The sequence below is a fragment of the Hypanus sabinus genome, chromosome 22 (genome assembly GCF_030144855.1).
Source record: "Hypanus sabinus isolate sHypSab1 chromosome 22, sHypSab1.hap1, whole genome shotgun sequence".
Lineage (NCBI taxonomy): Eukaryota > Metazoa > Chordata > Chondrichthyes > Myliobatiformes > Dasyatidae > Hypanus > Hypanus sabinus.
The window spans coordinates 15,323,201-15,347,321 of record NC_082727.1 but is presented as its reverse complement, the minus strand read 5'-3'; the positions used below and the strand labels follow the sequence as shown (position 1 = coordinate 15,347,321).

The window sequence follows — 24,121 nt, the reverse complement described above, 5'->3', positions numbered from 1 at the left end:
GTCTTCAGCCTGTGGCAGGAAACTAGAGCACCCAACGGAAACCCATGTGGTCACGGGGAGAATATCCAGACTCTTTACAGACAGTGGCGGGGTGCTGTAACGGTATTAAACTAACCACTACTCTACCATGTCATGCACATTGTTACTGTACTGTGTTGTAACTGTTACCAGGGTCAGAGTCAGGTTAATTATCTCCGGCACGTATTGTGAAATTTGTTAACCTAGCAGCAAGAGTTCAATGATAAGTACAGAAAGGAAAAAGAAAATAAAAAATAAATAAGCAAATCAATTATACTAAGTATACATATATGTATATTGAGTAGATTAAAAATAGTGCAAAAACAGAAATTAGATATATTTTTTAAAAATGAGATCATGTTCATGGGTTCATGCTCATTCAGGAATCAGATGTCAGAGGGGAAGAAGCTGTTCCTGAGTCACCGAATGTGTGCCTTCAGGCTTCTGTACCTCCTTCAGTGAGAAGAGGGCCTTCCCTGGGTGATAGGGGTCAGTTATGGATGGCGCCTTTCTGAGGCATCACTCTTTGAAGGTGTTTTAGGTGCTACGGAGGCTAGTACCCAAGATGGGGCTGACTAATCTTACAACTTACTGTAGTTTCTTTTGCTCCTTTGCAGTGGTCCTCTCCCCGCCCATACCAGACAGTGACGCTGCCTGTCAGAATGCTCTCCATGATACATCTATAGAAGTTTTCGAGTGTTTTAGTTGACAACCCAAATCTCTTCAAACTCCTAATGCTCCTAATGAAATACAGCCGCAGTCTTGCTTTTTTATAACGGCATTGATATATTGGGACCAGGTTAGATTCTTGGAGATCTTGACACCCAGGAACATGAAATTGCTCTCTCTCTCCACTTCTGATCCCTCTATGAGGATTGGTTTGTGTTCCCTTGTCTTACCCCTCCTGAAGTCCATAATCAACTCTTTCGTCTTACTGATGTTGAGTGCGCGGTTGTTGCTGCGACACCACTCCACTAGTTGGCATATCCTGTACGCCCTCTCATCTTCATCTGACATTCTACAATGGTTGTATCATCAGCAAATTTGTAAATGGTATTTGAGCTATGCCTAGCCACACAGTCATGGGTATAGAGGGAGTACGGGAGCGGGTAAAGCACACATCCCTGAGGTTTCAAAGGTACATCTAATGTCAGATTAATGTATACAATATACGTCCTGAAATTCCTTTCCTTCGCAAACAGCCACAAAATCAGAGGAGTGCCCCAAAGATTGAATGACAGTTAAACGTTAGAACCCCAAAGCCCCCCAACTCCCCCCATGCACAAACAGCAGCAATGCAATGACCCCCCCATTAGCAAAAAAAGCATCAGCACTCCCCCACCGAGCACTCCAGCATGCAGCAAAGCATTGATAAAGACACAGACTTGCAGCACCCCAAAGACTACTTGTTCACCCGGTAATCTGACATACCACAGGCTCTCTCTCTCTCTCTCTCTCTCTCTAATAAGGGAAAAATTATGTCTCCGTTTCACAGCGAGAGGGGAGACTTAACAAAACAACCCGCTGATTTATGGTGTTAAAAATCTGTTGTGTCACTTTTTCCTGTGCCCTGTGCCCAAAAAAAATCAGGTCTCTGGGCACACAGCCAGCAGCCAGCTCACTGATTCTGATCTTCCGTGTTCTCCCATGGTGTTAAATGCTGAGCTATAATCAATGAACAGCATCCTGACATAGGCGTTGGTATTGTCCAGATGACCTAAGACAGTCTGAAGAGCCACTGGGATTGTATCTGCTGTAGACCTTTTATGGGATAGGCAAATTGCAGTGGGTCCAGGTCCTTGCTGAGGCAGGAGTTGGTTCTGGCCACGACCAACTTCTCAAAGCATTTCATCATCATAGATGTGAGTGCTACTGGATGATAGTCGTTAAGGCAGCTCACACTACTCTCCTTAGGCACTGGTTAAATTGTTGCCTTTTTTGAAGCCGGTGGGAACTCCTGACTCTAGCAGTGAGAGGTTGAAAATGTCCTTGAATACTCCCACCAGTTGGTTGGTACAAGTTTCCACAGCCTCACCAGATACTCCGTCAAGGCCTGCCACCTCGCAAGGGTTAATACTTCTTAAAGTCAGCCTGACATCAGCCTCCAAGACAGAGACACAGGGTCACCGGGTGCAGCAGGGATCCTCACAGCTGTAGTTATGTTCTCCCTTTCGAAGGGGGCATAAAAGCATTGAGTTCACCCGGTAGTGAAGCATCGCTGCCATTCATGCTATTGGGTTTTGCTTTGTGGGAAGTAACGTCCTGCAAACCCTGCCAGAGTTGTTATGCATCAGATGTTGCCTCCAAGCTCACTCGGAATTGTCTCTTTGCTCTTCAAATAGACCTCCGCAAGTCATACCTGGTTTTCTTGTACAGATCTGGTTCACCGGACGTAAATGCCACAGACCTAGCCCTCTGTAGACGATGTACCTCCTGGTTCATCCATGACTTCTGGTCTGGGAACATACAGCAAGTTTTCATGGGCGCCCGCTCATCCTCGTTTAATGAGATCAGTAACAACTGTGGCTTATGCTCATCCAGATTCGACGACAAATTCCTGAATACAGTCCAGTCCACCGTGCTGTATCTTTAAGTAAGAAACCCGACACCCTACGCACTTGACCCCCACTCTCAACGTCGTTTCAATGTTGCCATTACCTCGTTGTTCCTCTTGTGGTGCAACTTTGCCCTTTCTTTAGCATTTGTCTGGTTTTCCGAGGCCGAGCTGCTAGCTCGACGCTTGCCCCAGCACGGATGGACAGCGTGCAAGGGGGCCGGCTGGATTCGAACTCGGGACCGCTCACTCCAAAGTCCAGTGTGGATACCACTACGCTACCAGCTGGCTGGTCATTACTTATTTCTAGCAAATAAAACAAATCAGTTATTGATAATTGGTTTATTACTGTCACAAGTACGCAGATACAGTGAGAAACTTTGATTTGCCTGCCGTCTATACAGATCATTCCAATACCTTAGTCCATCGAAGTCGTACAAGAGAGAAATTAGAGCATAGAACATAACAAATACTGAAGGGTGTCGGCCTGAAACGTCGACTGTGCTTCTCCCTATAGATGCTGCCTGGCCTGCTGTGTTCCACCAGCATTTTGTGTGTGTTGTTTGAATTTCCAGCATCTGCAGATTTCCTCGTGTTTGCGTATTTCAGTGTATGCTTTCACGCACATGTAACAAATAAGGCTAATCTTTTAAAGATTCTGCAGATGCTGGAAATCTGGAGCAGCACGCACAATATGTTGGAGGAACTCAGCAAGTCAGGCGCCACCGATGGAGAGGATCTCCCCCCGGAGTCCTGATGAAGGGTCTCAGCCCAAAACTTCGACTATTTCTTGCCCTCCGTGGATGCTGCCTGACCTGCTGAGTTCCTCCAGCATTTTCTGTGTGTCGCAGCGACCAAGCAATCTGCTGGGGGAACTCAGTGAGTTGAGCAGAGGTGGTGTGGAGTGATGAGGGAGGGGCGGGGAAGAGAAGCTTCAATGATTTGAACAATTTGAGGTGAAACCTTGCATCAAGACCCGAAGATCTAGTCGTAGTGTTAGAGTGTCCCATGGCAACAGAAGAGGCCCTTTGGCCCATTGTATCCATTCTGGCCACCCAATATTGATGTCAAACTGTAGCTAGAGGAGAAAATGTACACCCAACGTGGCCACACAGTCTCCTATGTGTTTCAGTTTACCCCCTGGGCCTGGTACCAAGACCCTGTGAGGCTGAGAACATTTATCCAAGCGATTAGGGTGGCACGGCAGTGACAGTTTACAGCACCAGATGTAAGATCGTGGTTCAGTTTCTGCTGCCTGTCTGTAAGGAGTTTCTACATTCTCCTCGTGACAGCTCAACACCGTCAGGTATGGGGGGGGGTGGGGGGTTACTGCACAAGACCGAAAGAAGCTACAGAGGGTTGTAAATTTAGTAGGCTGTCAAGATGAAGCCACACTCAGGTTGGAGGAACAACATCTTATATTCCGTCTGGGTAGCCTCCAACCTGATGGCATGAACATTGACTTCTCTAATTTCCATTAATTCCACCCTCCCCTTCTTACCCCATCCCTTATCTATCTATTTGTTATTTTTCCCTCTTTTTTTCTCTCTCTTCCCCTCTCACAATCACTCCTTGCCTGTTCTCCACCTCCCTCTGGTGCTCCCCTCCCCTTTTCTTTCTCCCTAGGCCTCCTGTCCCATGATCCTTTCCCTTCTCTAGCTCTGTATTCCTTTTGCCAATCACCTTTCCAGCTCTCAGCTTCACCCTACCCCCTCCGGTCTTCTCCTATCATTTTGGATCTCCCCCTCCCCCTCCCACTTTCAAATCTCTTACTATCTCTTCTTTCAGTTAGTCCTGACGAAGGGTCTCGGCCCAAAACGTCGACAGTGCTTCTTCCTATAGATGCTGCCTGGCCCGCTGCGTTCCACCAGCATTTTGTGTGTGTTGTTTGAATTTCCAGCCTCTGCAGATTTCCTCGTGTTTACTGTATTATATATATCTTTAGTATATTTCTTATTGTAATTAATAGTTATTTTTATGTATTGACCTGTACTAATGCCACAAAACAAGTTTCCCAACATATGTTCTGTGTCCCGAGCATGAGGCGATGCCTGGGTCCAAATGCATGAGTCATTAAGACCTTGACAATCAGAGATTAGCCCACTGAAGCAGATTAACTTCAAAAATGATTTACCTCATTTATGCCACTCAATCATTAGAGTAAGCATTACAGCAAACATCAAAGTAAATTCTGCTCACTGTTTGTTGTTTAGAGTCCCTTTTACTGCAGCCAGGCTCGTGATAATAACGTGGTTTGATCGGGCCGCATTAGTCAAATCAAGTCAGGGCAAGTTGAGGTTATGTCATATGCACAAGTACAGTGAGGTAATGCAATGATGGATTTATGAACTCGTAAATCAACATTATGACAGTGATCAATATTATGTCAATATTTCTTCTTTTTGCACTACTTACTTATCTTTTTTACATTTAATTCGATAGTATTTGTGTATTGCACTCTGCTGCTGCCACCAAGCAACAAATTTTGTGATCTATGTCAGTGATATTAAACCTGATTCTTGACCTACAACAGTGTCACACAGAGCACAAATTATGTATAATGTATGTATATGAATATTCTGTTTACAGTATGCATACATTACAAGTATGTATATAAGTATGTCTGTGGTTGAGCAAGCTGGGGCTTTTCACGTTGGAGCGAAGTAGGATGAGAGGTGACCTGATAGAGGTGTACAAGATGATAAGAGGCATAGTTTGAGTGGACAGTCAAAATCTTTTGTCTACGGTGGAAATAACGAATATGAGGGGGATATAACTTCAAGGAAAGTTTAGTGGGGATGTCAGAGATTGGATTTTTATGTGGAGAGTGGCGGTTGCGTGCGATGGGCAGCCAAGGGTGGTTTTAGAGGCAGATACACGAGGGACATTCAGGAGACTCTTAGATGGGCACGTGGATGAAAAACAGAGAAAGGGTTAGATTAATGTTGGAGTGGTTTAAAGGGTTGACACAACATTGTGCTGAAGGGCTGTACTGCTTTGTGTTCTAAGACATGAAACGAAGACACACCAAAGTTTTCATTCAATTATACAATTGGTATGGAACAGAGGGAAACTGCTCATCCCATCACACTTTACCTAGTTCCTTGTCGAGCCAGTCCATTCACCAGATGATGTTGGACCTGACTTGGTAATGGACCGCAGTGCATTTTGTAGATGGTACACACACTGTACCCACAGGACAGGAGAGAGTTCTGATGAAGGCTCTTCAGCATGAAACCTTGACTGTTCTCTCCACCCACTGTAGACTGTTCTCTCCATCCACCGCAGACTGTTCTGTCTTCTCCACCCACCGCAGACTGTTCTCTCCACCCACCGCAGACTGTTCTCTCCACCCACCTCAGACTGTTCTCTCCACCCACCCGTAGACTGTTCTCTCCACCCACCACAGACTGTTCTCTCTTCTCCACCCACCACAGACTGTTCTCTCTTCTCCACCCACCACAGACTGTTCTCTCCACCCACCGCAGACTGTTCTCTCTTCTCCACCCTCCCATCAGGCAGAAGATACAAAAGCCTGAAAGCTCGTACCACCAGGCTCAAGCACGTTCTTCTACCTCACTGTTCCTGAATGATTCCCTCGTGTGGTAAAATGAACTTACAATTTACCTCTTACATCCACTCATACTGCATCTTCTCTGTAAATGTTGTACTTTATTCAGAGAACACCACAGCACAGTACAGGCCGTTCAGCTCACAATGTTATACTGATCTCTTAACCTACTCCAAGATTAATCTAACCCTCCCCTCCTACATAGCCATCCAATTTTCTATCACCCATGTGCCTTTTAAATGTCCCGAATGTCCCGAATGTCCTGTACCACCAGCTCTGTCAGGGTGTACCATTCACCCACCATTCTCTGTGGAAAAAGCCTATCTTTGACAAGCACCCTTAACATTATTCCCTGTTGTACTAACCAGTCTAGGAAAGTGATATTGTTTTCCCTCAATGCACCATGTAATGAATTGACCTGTATAAACAGTGTGCAAGTTACGTTCTTCACTATACCTTGGTATATAAAGACCGTAAGGCATAGGAGTGGAATAAGGCCATTCAGTCCTTTGAGTCCGTCCTGTCGTTCCGTTACGGCTGATTTATTATCCCATTCTCCTGTAGCCTTTGCACTCTTATTAATCAAGAACCTATCAGCCTCCATTTTAAATATTTCCAATGACTTGTTCTCACAGCCGCCTGTGGCAGTGAATTCCACTGATTTCACCACCTCTGGCTGAAGAAATTCCTCCTCATCTCTGTTCTAAAGAGACATTGTTGTATTCTGAGGCTGCCCCCTCTAATCCTAGAGTCCCCCACCATAGGAAACATCCTCTCTATGTCCACTCTAGGGCCTTCAATACTAGACATGTGACAATATAAACTAATTCCATTTCCATAGATGCCGCTTAACTCGCTGAGTTCTTCCAGCATTTCCGCTGTTAATACTGATTCCTGCATCTACAGTTTCTTCGTTTGCCGTTGGTGAAGGGTGTGGGGTGGGGGGGAGGTCAATTTTTGAGTAGTGTCCTTGATGGCATCAAGCTTTTTGGAAATTGATGGAACTGCACCCATCCAGGCCGGCAGAGAGGATTCCTTCACAGTCCTTGACTCGTGTGCTGGTGCAAATTGGTGATGATTAGACTGCCACGGTCAGCGCGATGCCATTACAGTTTGGGGCATTCGATTCCAGCGGCCATCTGTAAGGAGTTCGTACGTTCCGAATGAATTTCCTCCAGGTGTTCCAGTTTCCTCTTGTGTAAAGATATACTGGATGGAAAGTTAATTGGTATTGTAAATTAGGCTGGTGTTAAAAAGGTGGGTTGTTGAGTGGTGCAGCTCGTTGGGCCAGAAGGGACTGTTCCACACTGTATCTGTAAATAAATAAATAATGAATCCCCTAAGACCATGGGAATGCATATTGACCAGGAGAAATGTTCTTCTCTCCGCTCATCAACCACTTTACAGTAGGCACTGTTTCAACATTCAGATTCTCTCTCTCTCTCTCTCTCTCTCTCTCTCTCTCTCTCTCTCTCTCTCTCTCTCTCTCTCTCTCTCTCTCTCTCTCTCTCCCCCTCCCTCCCCCCACCTCTCCTGGGCATTATTATTTTACAGGACCTCATGTGGGAGAGCCATATCTCCTTCATTGACAAAACGCCTCGGCGGAGAATGTACTTCTTGCAGCAGTTGGTCAAACTCCACCTTCTCCAGAACATCCTGGTGCGGCTCCGCACTGACATCATAGAGAGCATCCGCGCATCAGCCATTACTGCCTGGTTTGGTACAGCATCCTCTCGCAATGTACAGAAACTACAACTAACTATCAGCTCAGCAGAATAGGTTATTGGCTGCAGTCTACATCACTGCAGAACTTGTACGCGTCCAGGACAGAGAAGTGGGCAGGTGATGCACCATCAATATCTCTCGGAGACGTGAGGCGAGATATAGGCTTTTATTGGCTGGAGGAAAGAACAAGCAGCAATTGACCACCACACTGCATCCTGGAGACTGAGGCCGGGGCGGAGTCCCCAATCGCCTTTATACCGGGGTCCGTGGGAGGAGCCACAGGAGCAGTCAGCGGGGGGGGGCGGGTGCGTGTCCAGACAGGTATACGTAGTTCACCACAGCAGGATAGAAATCACTGAGGACACTATCCACCCTACAAACTGTCTTTTCTGAAAGCTCCCTTCTGGGAAGCACTACAGGGCTATTAAAACAAAAACTTCACACCATCTCAAAAATTGCTTCCCTCAGGCAGTTAATCTGGTCAACCATTCTAGTTAGCCCCACCCCCTCTGTCTATTACCCTATCACTGTACTACACAGTAAAAACTTTAAACCAGTATTTATAATACTGCTTACATTGTAAACGCATACTGGAGTTTTTGTATTTATCTATATTTTATTCCATATTTGCACTTTACCATTTAATTTTTTTATTATAATTAATCATTTCTTAATACTGTTGAATGTTGGGTTTTTTTTGTTGCATACCATGCCCTCAAACCTCAGCAAATTCCAAATACATCTGAATCTATCCTTGTGCCTGGTAGATGGTGGGGTGGCACTGGGCTGGAGGTTGACTGGATGTTGTTGTAAGAGAGGATACTTCCATGCATTGGAATTTCTCCCATACAGAATGCTTCTCTCCTGGACCGCCCTGATCCCGACCTTACTGTCTGCTTCGAGAGGACCGTACTGGTGTGGATTCCTCTGGGCTTCCTATGGCTTGGTACGTCATGGCAAGCTTTGGCCCTCTGCAGGTCGAGACAAGCTGGAGGCCCCTGTTCAAGACTCTACCTGATAAAACAGGTATCCCTTTCTCCTCATTCTCCGTTGTGGCAAATGCTTTCCACTCAAGATGGGTCGCTAGGAAACTGGAGGACTGTCTGCGTGTGTGTGGGATGGTGGGAGAGGGGGGCTGGTTTTGTGATTATTTTATTTTGTTGTTGTTGCTGCTGATTGCGTTGTTCTGCAGAACACTGTGCACATGCTATGTTGGCGCTGGAATGTGTAGCAACACTTGTGGGCTGCCCCCAGCAGACCCTTACTTGTGTTGGTTGTTAATGCAAATGACACAAAATTACGAGGGGTTTAGATAGGGTAAGTACATGCAGGCTTCTTTTTCCACTCAGGTTTGTTGGGACTACAACCAGAGTCCATGGGTTAGGGGTGAAAGGTGAAAAGTTTAAGGGGAACACGAGGGGGAGACTTTATCACTCAGAGGGCCGAGAGAGTGTGGAACGAGCTGCCAGCGCAATTCATGCATGCGAGCTCGATTTCAACATTTAAGAGGAGTTGGATGGTAGGGGTATGGAAGGTATCAGTCCTGGTCAATGGCAGTTTAAATGGTTTGTCGTGGATAGACGGGCTGTTTCTGAGCTGTACTTTTTCGATGACTGCATGCCACATTTCACTGTATGTTATGATGTACATGTGATAAATAAAGCTGAATCTGAACCTGGTTAGCAGGTTTTTCTGGGTGCGGGTCAATGGGAATGGGCAGAGGATAGGATTCACATGGACCAAAAGGCCGAGTGGCCTGTTTCCATGCTGTGGTACTCTATGACTCCATCAACTTTGTCCGGGGTTTTGCAAACGCACAGAAGTCGCTATGGAAGTCGCCCCACATTATTGTGACAAGTGACGTCAAAGGAGGTGGGAAATGATTCAAACTTAGATTTATTTATCACGTGTACGTTGAAGCATACAGTGAAATGTGTCATTTGCATCCAAGACCAACACTAGCTAAGTATGGGCTGGTGGCAGCCCAACATACTGTATTTATGTACTGTACATTGAGCTTCAGAAGTTAAGGGTTAAGATTAAGATTAAAAATTGGCTTTATTTGTCACTTGTACATTGAAAGGTTAAAACATGCAGTGAGATGTGCCATTTTGCATCAATGACCAACGCAGTCCGAGGAGTTGCCGGGCACAGCCCACCAGTCTTGTCACGCTTCCAGCACCAACAATGCATGTCCACAGCTCACTCCCCCTATGGGTGGGAGGAAACCAGAACATGGAGGGAACTCACGCATTCACGGGGAGGACGTACAAACTCCCCACAGACAATGGCAGAAGTTAGCACCACGCTTTACAGTACTTTCAGACCCAGGTTCGATTCCCACCACTGTCTGTAAGGAGTTTGTACGTTCTCCCTGTGACCACATGGGTTTCCTCCAGGTGTTTTGGCTTCCTCCCAGAGTCCAAAAGTGTACTGGTAGGTTAATTTCTCCTTGTAAATTGTCCTGTGATTAGGCCCGAGTTCAATCAGGGTTGCTGGGCAACAAGGCTCAAAGGGCTGGAGAGGCCAATTCTGCACAGAGTCGTAATAAATAAATAAATAAACAATAGATTGTGATTGTTGGCGCTGTGAAGCATTTCGCGAATCGCTATTGCTATCGTGCCACCCTAATCAAGGTAAAACTTATTAACAGAGTACATGCACATCACCACATGCAACCCTGGGTTTTTCTCCCTGCGGGCATACTTAGTAAATCTATAGAGTAGTAATTGTAAACAGGATCAATCATCAGCAAACCGTGCAAATGCCCATATAAATAAATAGCAATAAATAACAAGAGCATGAAATCACAAGATATAGAGTCTTTAATGTGAGACCATCGGCTGTGGGAACACCAGGAATGGAGTGAGTGTAGTTACCCCCTTTTGTTCAAGATCCTGGTAGTTGAGGGACGCATCTGTAGAAGTTTGATGACATGCTGAATCTCTGCTGACTCCTGAGATAGTAAATGGACTGTTGTGTTTTCTTTGCAATTATATTTATAGGATGAGTCTAGGGCAGGTCCTCTGAGATGGGGACACTCAGGAATTTAAAGTTACTGACCCACTCTACCTCTGATCCTCCTATGATTACTGGCCCATGGACTTCTGCTTTCCCTCTTCTGAAGTCTACAATCAGTTCTTTGGTCTTATTTTGGTGATATTTTGTGAACTTGTTTGTATGCAGGGAACTTCATAAGCTGGGCATTTAGACCAGAAGACCATAAGAATATTTAGAAAATAGTCTACATCTTTATTCCTTCCAGCAAAGTGCATGCCCATACATTTGCATGTAGGAATAAAGAATAAATATACTTACCATTTCTTTGCCCATTCTCCTAATCTGTCTGAGTCATTCTGGAGTCTCTTTGCTTCCTCAACACTACCTGTCCCTCCACCTATCTTAGTATTTGTCACCCAGAAACAGCCTGTACTTTGAAAATAGATTTTTGCAACCTTCAACGCCTGAGATCAGGAAGTTACTGAATAATAAGTATCTTGATCTTTACCGTCATGAACAGATCGTTGCCTGCCTCCTGTTCCTGATCTCTGTGGCTGAGTTGATCCTCACAGTACTGGAAGACATTGAGATGAACGGAGACCTCACAACGGACAAGCAGAACCCGGTTGTGTCCTACGTAAATGCTTTCCTTTACATACTGTCTTGGGTAAGAAGCAGAGCGGTTTCTCAAGGATGAGTGATGATTGGATTTTTTTTAAAGCGGAACCGAGAAGATAAGAACTAGGAGCAGGAGTTGGCCGTGTGGCCCATTGAGCCTGCTCTGCCATCCAATAAAATCGTGGCTGATTAGGTCATGGACTCAACTGCACCTGCCTGTCTGTTTTTTTCCCCAGAACTCTTAATTCCCCGCAATGCAAAAATCTATGTTCGGAATGGGAGGGCATTTGAACTATGTTGGCTGCTTTACTGAGGCAGCAAGAAGTATATACAGAGTCCATGGAGGGGTGCCTAAAGCCCATAACATGCTGAGGGGTATCCACATCACTGCAGCTTTTTGCAGTGGTGAGCAGTTACAATGCATCCCAATTAATGTTTTCTATGGCGCATCGATAAAAATTTTTGAAGGTCAAAGGGGACATGTCGAATTTCTTTAGCCTCCTGAGGAAGTAGAGGTAAAGGTGGTTGGGCCAGGACAGGCTACTGGCTATCTTCACTCCTGGGAATGTGAAGATTCTGGTCCAAGTTATGAAGGGGCTTAGTGGAACAGCAAAAAGGGAGCAATTTTACTAACATAAGGTACAATACAGAACTTAGCAAAGGTTTCAAAGTTCAAAGTAAATTTATCATCAAAGAATTTGTCACCATATACAGCCCTGAGTTTCATTCTCATACAGGCATACTCAGTAAGTCCAAGAACCATAGGCGTATAAATGAAAGACCACATTTAACAGGGTGGACAAGCATCTATGTGCAAAAGACAACAAACTGTGCAAATACAAAAAAGAAAAAAAAGGAAATAAATATTGAGAACATGAGATGAAGAGTCCTTAAAAGTGGTCATTGAATCAGTTCAGCAATGGGGCAAATGAAGTTATCTCCACTGGTTCAAGAGCCTGATGGTTGAGGCATAAGAACTGTTCCTGAATCTGGTAGTGTGAGTCCTTTGCCTCCTGTACCTTCTTCCTGATGGCAGCAGTGAGAAGAGAGCATGACCGGGGTGGTGGGGGTCCCTGATGATGGATGCTGCTTTCCTGCGACAGTGCACCAAGTAGATGCGCTCAATTGTTGGAGGCGTTAACCCGTGATGGACTGGGCCATTTCCACTACTTTCCGTGGGATTTTCCATTTAAGGGCACTTGGTGTTTCCGCACCAGGCTGTGACGCACCAGGTCAATATACTCACCACCACACATCTGTACAAGTTTGTCAAAGTACCAGATGTTATGCCGAATGTTCGCAAAGTTCGAAGGAAGTAGAGACACTGCCATGCTTTTTTTGTAATTGTGCTTACATGCTGGGCCCAGGACAGGCTGCTCTGAAATGGTAACACGGAGGAATTTAAAGTTGCTGACCCTCTCCACCTTTGTTCCCCTGGTGAGGGCTGGCTCAGGGACCTGGAATCCCCACCCCCGAAGTCGATAATCAGCTGCTTGATCTTGCTGACATCGAGTAAGAGGTTGTTGCTATGGCACTGCTCAAATGGATTTTCGTTCTCCCTCCTACATGCTGATTCAACACCATCTTTGATTTGGCCAACGACAGCGTTGCCGACTGGAAACTTAAACATGACACTAGCTGTGTTGAGCCTCACAGTTATAAGTGTAAGGTGAGTGGGGCAGGGGGCTAAGTGCACAGCCTCGTGGGGCTGCTGTGCTGATGGAGGAGATGTTGTTGCCGATCTGAACGGACTGGGGCCTGCAAGTGACGAAATCGAGGATCCAGTTGCACAAGGAGGTATTGATGCCAAGGTCTTGGAGCTTATTGATTAGCTTTGAGAGGACGACGGTGTTGAATGTCGAGCTGCAGCCGATAAAGAGCAAACTGATGCGTACATCCTGGCTGTCCAGATGTTCCAGGGTTGAGTGGAGCCAATGAAGCAGCCACTCCTGTGGGCCTGTTGCTGCGGTGGGCAAATTGGAGCGGATCCAAGTCGCTTCTCAGGCAGGAGTTGATATGTTTCATCAGCAACCTCTCAAATCAGTTCATCACAGTGGATGTAAGTGCTACTGGAAGGTGGTCATTGAGGCAGGTTACTATGCTCTTCTTATGCACTGATACAATCAAGGCCTGCTTGAAGCAGGTAGGTAACTCAGAGCCAGTGAGGGGTTAAAGATATTGGTGAACACTCCAGCAGTCAATCACCCAGGATGTTAGGACGCAGCCAGGTACCCCATCTGGGCCAGATGCTTTCTGTGGGTTCGTTCTCCTGAAGGCTACTCACACATCAACCTCAGAGACTGAAATCACGGTGATTGGGTGCTGTGGGAGCAGCTGAAGGTTCCTCCATATTTTGATGGTCAAAGCGACCATAGGGGCATTGAACTCATCTGGAAGCGAGGCCCTGTTGTCATCTATGTTGCTTGATTTCACTCTGTAAGAAGTGATAGCATTCAGGCCCTGCCCTCGCAGTCAAGCATCCCTCAATTGTTTCAAGTTTGGTCTGGAATTGCCTCTTCACCTGTGAGATGGCCTTCTGGAGTTTATACCTGGACCTCTTGTACTTTACTTGGTTGGCAAGACCTGAATACCTCTGATCTGACCCTCAGCAGATTCCTGCAGGGCTCGTGGTTGGGGAGGTCTGAGGCCCTCGACTGGTCGGGTCGACCATGGGCATTGCATCCTAGCTGTCTATGTGATGTGCTAGCCGGGGCAGAACGATGTGGAGAGCAAGCTGTTGTCCAGGAAGCAGGCTCCTCCTCTCCTTGCAGCTGATGAATCCAAGGGAACGGCAGAGACCGATATAGTTTGATAACAGTGGCATTGCCGGTCAGTGTTGAACTCAACGTAAGACTGCCTTAGGGACTCCAGCTCCAGAATTTTCCTTGGGGTTTATCCCAAAGCTTTTCCCATGATTGGGCATAACGGCAGAGGAAGTTTGAGATCAGAATTTTCCTTCTCCCAAATGAGCTACCAACCATGGCTGACGAGCTCCATCTGCCCGAAGTGAGTAAGGCACCAGTAATCAGTCTTTGCCCCTGTTCCTGTCAGGAGAAATGGCTCCGCTAGGCTCGGTAGCTAAGCCACACGTGAAGACCAGGAGTTGGACTTGGTTGCCAGATGCCATTTGAGTGCATTTAGTTTTTAGCGGAGTTTATCCTCACTACCTTCCCTGGCTAGGCCAACCTTAAGGGACCCACCTGTTTCAAGCAGGCTGCAATTACACCCGTGCGTCAGAGGAAGGTGGTAACCTGCCTCAATGACTATGATCCGGTAGCACGTACATCCACAGTGACGATGTGTTTTGAGAGGTTGGTGATGAAACATATCAACTCCTGCCCAAGAGGTGACTTGGATCCACTCCAATTTGCCAATCAGCACAACAGGTCCACAGCAGATGCCATTTAATTGGCTCTTCACTTAGTATCCAATTGTTTAATGTTATTTCCAGCACACAAGTGTAAAGGAGAACAAAATTATTATTACTTTCAACCCAATGCAGCACAAAAAAATGCAGAAGTTGAGGAACATAACAATGATAATTAAAAACACAATAAATATACTGTAAATACATAAGGTAGCTTACATACATAGGTTGCTTGTATTTTCATAAAGTGACGCTAGGCTCAGAAGTGTCTGTACGTAAGGTTATTCTGACAGGAATTGATAAAGTAGTGGTGACTGGGGGGTGTGAAGGGGTGGGTTAGTGGATGGAGGTGTTGATCAGCCTTACTGCTTGGGGAAACTAACTGTTTTGTGTCTGGTGGTCCTGGTGTGGATAATGCGTAGCCTCCTCCTTGATGGGAGTGGGACAAACAGTCCATGAGCAGAGAGGGTGGGATCCTTCATGATGTTCCTGGCCCTTTCCTGGCATCTTTCTGTATATATGTCCTCGATGGAGGGTGGAGGGTGGGTTGGTGCCAGTGATGCGTCGGGCAGTTTTGACGATAAAGCAAACGGGCTGTGGTACTGAGGCTCCTTTTCCTGTTTGTGCTGCTGTGCAGTTCGTGGTGATGCTTATCCACGAGGGACGGAGACGGGCCGACGACACGAACTCTGCCTGCCTCTTCATCTTCTGGCTGGTCTCGGTGCTATGCGATGTGTTTATGCTGCAGACTCTCATCAGAACAGCCATTGCACAGGTGAGAGATCCAAGATTCAAGTTCTTTTATCACCTGAACATTGAGACGTGTAGTGAAGTGGGGCGCCGCAGTAGCGTAGCAGTTGGTGTGATGCTACGGCAGCTTGGAGTACTGGAGACTGGAGTCCAAATCCAGCATCCCCGCTAAGCAAATTTATATGCTGCTTCCCATGCAAGCCTGGAATTCCTCCGGGTGCTCCAGGTTTCTCCCATTGTCCAAAGGTGTAACAGTTAGTAAGTGAATCGGTCAATGTAAATTTTCCCGTAATTAGGCTAGGGTTAAATTGTTTGGTTGCTGGACAGCATGGCTCGGAGGGCCAGAAGGGCCTGTTTTGAGCTGTATCTTTAAATAAATAAACATGTCACTTGCCTTAATAGCCAACGCACCTGAGGGTGTGCTCCCATAAAAGAAATTTGTAAAGCTCCTTCCCGCGCAGGCGTGGGGTTCCTCCACAAGTGTTGCTGCGCGTTCTGGCACCAACGTAGCAATGCCCTCAGTGCTCAACAGAACAACACCAAACAGAAGGAGCGAAACAACAGCAGCCCCACCCCCACCAACCCACGCACACACGCAGTCCTCCAACCCCGACACGGTCCATGTTCTTCCGCCTCCAGCTTCCAGCAGATGTGGACCCATCACGGATTTGGACGTGGACGCGCAGACATTGCGCCTTTGACTACCCCAGCTAACCTGCAGAGATCAGCATGGCTCCAGGGTTGTTTCATTTATTTGCTTGCTTGTTTGTTTGTTTATTTATTTATTTTCTTTAGTGATAGAATGTGGAACAGGCCCTTCTGGCCCAATAAAAGAGAGAGAGAGAGAGAGAGAGAGAGAAAGGGAGGGAGAGGGTAAAAAACATATATACAAAGATATATAAAAGATATATAAAAATATGTGAGTCATCCCCAGTGGGTTAGGCTGTACCAATGGTTCTAATGCCCTTCCCTTGGACAACATCGGTGGCATGGAGAGGGGAGACTTGCAGCTTGGGCATCTGCTGGTTTTCCATACAACCCTGCCCAGGCCTGCACCCTGGAAACCTCCCAAGGTGCAAATCCATGGTCTATCGAGACTAACGGAGGCCTACACTACACCAATAGTGATAGAAGACCTGAGCCACTGTCATCAATGGATAAGTTCCAGCTTCAAAGGTGGTTATGATCCAGACAGAGAAGTTGCAGAGTTTGGCGTTGAGCCCAGAAGGCCGTGGTATGTCCAGACAGAGGGTGAGGTGCTTTTTCTCACTCCCGGGGGATCACAGATTGAGGTCAGGGTGGGATTGGGAAGGAAAAAACAAGGGGCTGGAAGAAGGCAGCTCTGAGCCGCCACTGCTCGGAATTGATCGCCCAATCCGTGTTTGGTTCTCCGACGTGGAGGAGGTCACATTGTGAGATGCAGGTCACACTGTGTTCCAGTCCTACGCTCTTCTGGAACAAGCGAAATGGCTTCCACCCTGTGCTCTGCATTCTTGGGACAGTGCAAGGAATGAGGGAAGTGAAGCCGGCACTCTTCTCTGTAGAGCAGGGATCGGGGTGCAGATAAGGTGAACGTTGTAAGTTCCATCAGCAGAACAATAATGTTATTGATGAGTGACTTTAATACAAGTGTGTCAGATTGTAGAGTGGACCGCCAGGGCCTTTTCCTAGGGCACCAATGGAAAACGTCAGAGGGTAACTATTTAAGAAGATTTGGAGGGAAGTTAAAAGGAGGATGTCCTGCATATCGTTAGAACGTAGGGAGAAACTGGAAAACCAGGAAACCCACGCAGTCACAGGGAGAATGTATGAACTCCTTATAAGATAGCAGTGGGAACTGAACCCCGATTGCTGGCTCGGTAAAGCATTACCCAATCCACATCCCTCATTACCTCTGAGATATCCACCCCCTCATTCTCCTGCACTCCAGGGAATAAAGTCTAAAACGATTCAATCTATCCCTGTAACTCAGGTCCTCAAGTCCATGCAACATCTGTGTATGTTTTCTCTGCTGAATGTCTGCATCATGTTCAGATCTCTGGCTGAAGTGACTACTCGTGTTTTTCACTCCTCCGCAGGGTGGTCCACCAGATTTGCCACGGTTTGTACTGTTCTGTGTCTCTTATGGTCTCAAGTGCACGTCCCTGGTTGTTTCCAGCTTTGCTGACGTATCTGCAGAGAAACGAGCGACTGCAGAGAAGGTAACGTATAGCTTGCGCTCGTGTGTATCTTCTCCCTCGTCGCTGTCACATACTTTGTGCTGCATTTAAAACCCCAATGGGAGCAGGAAAATTGCCCCTCTACACTGCCTCATCACACACTCCCAGGACAGGGACAGCACGTGTTAGGTACAGAGTGAAACTCCCTCTACACTGTCCCATCACACACTCACAGGACAGGGAGAGCACGGGTTAGATACAGAGTGAAGCAACAGTGATTTTAATTTCAAATCTGGTTTAAATACACATCGTCCTGTTTTGTCTTTATTTAGAACCCACAAGTATCTGCATCTTTTCTCAGTCGAATAACATTCAACTGGTTCAATAGGTAAGGGAAATTCTCTTGAGTTTTGATCTGGAAGTTGTTAATGAATGTCACAGAGTTGGATGTCGTGAACATTGGAACCCATGGTATTAATCAGCGATGTGATGATTCTTCATAAGCTGTTAAAGAGAAATTGATAAATACTTGAAAGAGGAATGAATTAGATGTTTCAGTGGATTGGCACTGAATGGTTGATTTTATCAATGATAATAATAGCAGAAACCTCTGCCTCCACCTATAGCAGGTCGTTCTACACACCCAACACTCTCTGTGTAAATACCTCTGACACCTCCCCCCTCCCCGTACTTTCCTGCAATCACCTTAAAATCATGCCTGCTCTTATTAACCATTTCCACCCTGGGAAAACTTCAGGCTCTCCGCTCCATCTATGCCTGTTATCATCTTGTACACCTCTATCAAGTCACCTTGCATCCTCCTTCACGCGAAAGCGAAAAGACCTGGCTCGTTCAACTTACAAAGCATAAGACATGCTCTCTAATGCAGGCAGCATCCTGGTAAATTTCCTCTGCACCCTCTCTAAAGCTTCCACATCCTTCCCACAATGAGGCCACCCGAACTGAACATCATACTCCAAGTGTGGTCTAACCGAAGTTTCGTAGAGCCGCAGCACAATCACGTGAATAATGAATGCCACCATGTGCCATGCGACTTCCTCACCGCCCTATCAACCGCTGTGACAACTATGGGGAATCTATGGAAGTGGATCCCAAGATTCCTCTGTTGCTCCACACTGCCTGGAATAGATTGCATCAGAAGTGTGGCAAATGCGTAACAATAGGATAGACAATCTACCCGGATGTAAGATTAATTTATTAATTATTGAATAATTGTGTACCCTGGCAGGATGATGTGGAAAGGGTACAGAAAACCCCTGGAGACCAAGCACTTGTGGGAGCTGAATGAGGAGGATCAGTGCCAAACCATTTTCACTAAGTTTGAGAAGCAGATGGAACAAGAACTGAGGAAGGCCCGAAAGAGGTTGGAAAGAAAGCAGGGGAAGGAAATGCACAACGATGCAGAACAAATGAATGGATTTGACAGAAGTGCCAGCCAAGATATCCTAGTGATGGTCAGTGAGACACCTTTTCCCCTGCACTATGTCCATCATATCCCATTTGCCTCAGTCACGTGGCTGTTGGTGTGGTACCCCCATCACATGGTCTGCCAATATCCCAATACAAAGCAGGAAGTTGCATTCCCCACCATAGGTGCTGCCTGGCCTGCTGAGTTCCTTCGGCATTTTGTGTGCATTGCTCAAGTTTTCCAGCATCTGCAGGACCTCTTGTGTTTACAACTGGCAGAAGGTGCTAGAAACACCCAGTGAGTCAGTCAGCAACTGTGGAGAGGGAAGTGGTTAATGCTCCAGGTCAAACACCTTCTCCAGACTTGGGGACGTTCTTGCTGCTTCCCCCTCTGGTGATCCACCACCGTGCACGGCCAAGATCCACATTCTCCTCATCACTTAGAGCATGGAGTCGTACAGCTCAGGGACAGACCCTTGGGCCTGTGGCATTGTGCCAAACTAATGAATCTAATAATCCCCTGTGCCTGAACGTGGTCCTTATCTCTCCATTCTCAGCCATGCCTATCTTGAAAGCCTCTGAATTACTGTTGCAAAACACTGCCATCATCGCTGCCTCCACCATCATCCCAAGCAGCACGTTCCAGGTACTGACCCCACTCTAAAAAAAATTGCCCCACATACCTCCATTCAACTTCAACCTCCACCCCCAGGGATTCTAGTATTAGACACTGGGGAAAAAATGATGCTGGCTGTCTACTTTGTCTAGGCCTCTCATAATTGTATGAACTTCTATCAGATCTCCCACTGGTCTCCACAGACTGGGAATGGGTCCCCGGTGAATGGATCTGTGGAAGTGGGTCTCTCTTGAATGGATCTGTGGAAATGGATCTCCAGTGAATAGATCTGTAGGAATGGATCCCCAGTGAATGGATCTGGTGGAGTGGGTCCCCAGAGAATAGATCTGTAGGAATGGATCCCCAGTGAAGAGACAGGTTTGCTATTGTAACCCCCTGGGTCACCTCAGGCTCGCTCAGCTCATTTCGTCTAGGGGGAGCAGCCTTCGGTCCCGCCAAGCTGGGTAATCAGCTGGTGTGGATGCTGTGTGATGTCCCCGCCTCGCCCAAAAAACAGACAGTACACCATAAGCGATTAAATGAGTACAATTTATAAAGGTTACTATAACTAAGTGATTAATAACGATATAGTATATATAAAGAGAAAAAATAAAGAAAAGGCACCAAACTTATCAAAGTCCAAACCACTTCGTGCACAACCGTTGGAGCTCAATTACTGAAGTCTTCTGGCCACCATTTGATCCCCTCCGAACTCCTCGACTCGCAGCTCAGGACCCTCCGAACTCCTCGACTCTCCAAACAGCTCAGTACCCTCCGAGTGGTCAACCAAGCACATCTAGCTTCATCCCCCCTCCTCGGAGTACCTCCCGGCCTCGGACCCCCGCTTGGGGTCTGATCCTCGCCCAGCTTACAGCAATGCGTCCTCTCTCTCGACCCCCTCGCACCGATCTGCCCAAAAGCCCGTCAACAAAAGCTTACAGACTCAGAAGAAAGAACATTAATCCCCATTTGGTTTACAAAGGAATACCATTCTCGTTATCAGTAAATTTTAACAAACAAGCTTCCAGCACTCTCTCGCAACAAAGAAACATTCCTGCTTTTCACAAAACAAAGAAACCCTTTCCCAACAGTAACAAAGAAAAAAAAGAAGAAACCCCCTTTACACTATGAAGGGATAACGGTAAATATTACCTGTTCAGGCACTGGCTGAACCAGCGGACTATCTGGATGCAGCACACGGAGCGCCGGAGGGACTCAGCAGGTCAGAGCTTCTGTGGAGGGGAACAGGCACTGACAATTGAGCTGGATAGATGCAGACTCTCGACCTGAAACGTCAATGGCCCATTTCTCTCCACAGATCCTCCCAACTCGCCGAATTCCTCCAGGGCTTTTGTGCATCGCTCCAGGTCCCACCATCTGCAGTCTGGTGTGTCTCTGGTGGATTGTAAATGATCAGAGGACTGTTGTACACTGAATATGGTCTTTCTTACCTTATCTATCCCACTCATCCTGTTGGTGCAGGCGATTAAGGCGATTTTCTACTTATCTGAAGGTCCCTAGTTCGAGCCTTGGCTGAGGCTGCGTGTGTGTCCTTGAGCAAGGCACTTAACCACACATTGCTCTGCGACGACACCGGTGCCAAGCTGTGTGGGTCCTAATGCCCTTCCCTTGGACAACATTGGTGGAGTGGAGCGGGGAGACTTGCAGTTTGGGCAACTGCTGGTCTCCCATAAAAAAAACCTTGCCCAGGCTTGCGCCCTGGAAACTCTCCAAGGTGCAAATCCATGGTCTATCGAGACTAACGGAGGCCTACATCCTACTCATCAAACTGGAGAGATTTTGGACACAGGATTCAAAGTGAGAGATTCAAAATACTCTGCAGCACTTCACAGACTGGGCGTTCTTTTAATATTTCATCCAAAAGATGACACCTCTGACCACACATCAGTCCCTTGGTATTGCCCTGGACTTTTGGCTAGATTTTTTAGAGTGAGACGAAGGCCTATGTCTCCAGAGCAATCTCACTTTTGTAAATGCAGTTTGATACCTTAACACAAGAGATTCTGAAGACACTGGAAATCCTGAGGAGCAAGTGGGACTCAGCAAGTCAGACGGTGTTCATGAGAAGGAATAACTAGTCCCCATTTGTGGCTGAAGTGTCCTGATGACGCATTTCAGCTCAAAAATTTGACTATTTCTTCTTTCCCTTAGACACTGCCTGACTTGCTGAGTTCCTCCAACATTTGTGTGCCTGGTGCAATTAGATTTTGGAAGTCTTCTTCTGAAATCTCTTCAGGATGAAGGCCAAGCTTCACGTCCTCCGACAGTTTGTTGACAGCAGTAACTGGTTCTGAACGTAAGCGCTGTTGTGGTTCCCAGCAAGCCACCTGTAAACGGGTTCTGCTCGTGTCCCCCACCCGCCCGACACAGCTTGGGAAGTGGCGGGCTCCTGCATCTTGCGGTGCTGCTGCCCTGTTTTGACCGTGCTCAGTTTTCTTTTCCGTCCCCTTTGTTTAGGAAGAAAAGAGAAGGAAGGACAAAAAGGCAAAGCCCCGCACGGAGGAGTCGGCAACGGGGTGGTTGGTGCTTGCCATACTGAAAACCTTTTGGTACATCCTCTTAAAGGGGATGGTGTTTAAAGTCTGCCACGACACACTGCTGTTTGTCAGCCCCCAGCTACTGAAGTAAGTGCAACGACACAGTATGTACAGCACAGAAACAGGCCAATCAGCCACCCAGTCCAAACTGATCTGTGCTCCACACAAACCCTCCTCCATCTCTCCTGTTTCTTGATTCGATCTGTTGACAATTCTTCGAGTTGTCATAAAATGTAGTGATAGGTTGCTTTGTGATCCTCCGTTAAATTTTGTTCGATTGCCCTCCTGTGAAGCATACTATAGTTATCTAAATTATGTCTGCTGAAATGTTATCCCTACTTTTCTCTCTCAGAAATGGCAGTGTTTCATCTACATACGTAAAACTTACTACCATGATAAAAGTCAAAGATCACCCAAAGACTTTTTCCCAGGGTGGAAACAAGTAACAGTGTGAGAGATAATTTTAAAGTGTTTGGAGTAAAGTATAGGAGGGTTTTTTTTTGACATAGAGACTGGTGAGTGTGTGGAACATCTGCCAGAGCTGGCTGCAGAGGCAGATGCATTAGAGGCATTTAAGAAACTCTTAGATGGGCACATGGATGATCAAACAATGGAGGGAAATGTAGAACGGAAGTATTAGTTTGATCTTGGTAAATGTTAAAAGGTCTGAAGGCCCCTGTACTGTTGTGTAATGTTCTATGTTTTACCACCACCACCTGTCAGCTCCATCATGGGCACAAGCCTCAGTATCCAGGACATCTTCAAGGAGCGATGCCTCAAAAAGGCAGCGTCCATCACTAAGGACCCCATCACCCAGCCCATGTTCTCATTGCTACCATCAGGAAGGAGGTACAGGAGCCTGAAGGCACACACTCAATGATTCAGGAACAGCTTCTTCCCCTCTGCTATTTGATTTCTGAAAGGCCATTGAACCCATGAACACTCCCTCACTACTTTTTTATTTCTATTTTTGCACTACTAATTTAATTTAACTATTTAATATATGCTGTATATACTTTCTGGAATTTAAGTTTTTAAAGATTATTATGTACCGCATGTACTGCTGCTGCAGTGACAACAAATTTCACAACAACCTGATTCTTATTCACCCCAGCCAATGTGCTCGGTGGGGCTAGAAATACAACAGGCTATTGCAGGACAAATAAAATTAATCTACATTACACAGAGCAATGGAAACAGAAAACACACCAGTGTTTCTCAGTAAATGCAAAGAGTGGAGGCTTTGGAAAGTTGCAGAAGAGATTCATCCTGGATGAGAGAGAATGTGCTGTAAGGGGAGGTTGGACAGGTTTCGGATACTTTTTTCTCTGGAGCAACGGAGGCTGAGGGTAGACCCGATAGAGGTTTATAAGGTTATGAGAGGCATACATAGATGCCACTCTGGATTTCCGGCATCTGCAGGATTGCTCATGCTTATGGTAGAGTAAACAATCAGTGTATTTTTCCCAAATATCAGCGGGCGTGCATTAAAGGTGGACTGGGGTAGATTCAAACAAGATGTGCAGGGCAAGTCGCTTATGTAGAGAGTGGTGGCTGCCTGCGATGTGCCGCCAGTGGTGGTGGCGGAGGCAGAATCAACAGAGGTGCTTAAGAGACTCTTAGACAGGCACATTAATGTGCAAGGGATGGAAGGATATGGACATTGTACATACCGTAAGACCATAAGATATAGGAGCAGAATTAGGTCATTTGGCCCATTGAGTTTGCTCTGCCATTTCATAACAGCTGATCCATTT

General features: G+C 46.4%; 1 protein-coding gene across 1 annotated transcript in view; it reads left to right on the top strand.

Moving 5' to 3' along the window:
* abcc2 (ATP-binding cassette, sub-family C (CFTR/MRP), member 2) overlaps positions 1-24,121 on the top strand; it is a 123,037-nt gene that overhangs the window by 4,925 nt on the left and 93,991 nt on the right. Inside the window, exons 2-8 of the mRNA XM_059947123.1 lie at positions 8,721-8,894; positions 11,389-11,535; positions 15,491-15,628; positions 17,682-17,804; positions 18,095-18,150; positions 19,012-19,237; positions 22,285-22,451. Of these exons, the coding sequence (XP_059803106.1) occupies positions 8,721-8,894; positions 11,389-11,535; positions 15,491-15,628; positions 17,682-17,804; positions 18,095-18,150; positions 19,012-19,237; positions 22,285-22,451 (1,031 nt within the window). The remainder of the gene's footprint in view (positions 1-8,720; positions 8,895-11,388; positions 11,536-15,490; positions 15,629-17,681; positions 17,805-18,094; positions 18,151-19,011; positions 19,238-22,284; positions 22,452-24,121) is intronic.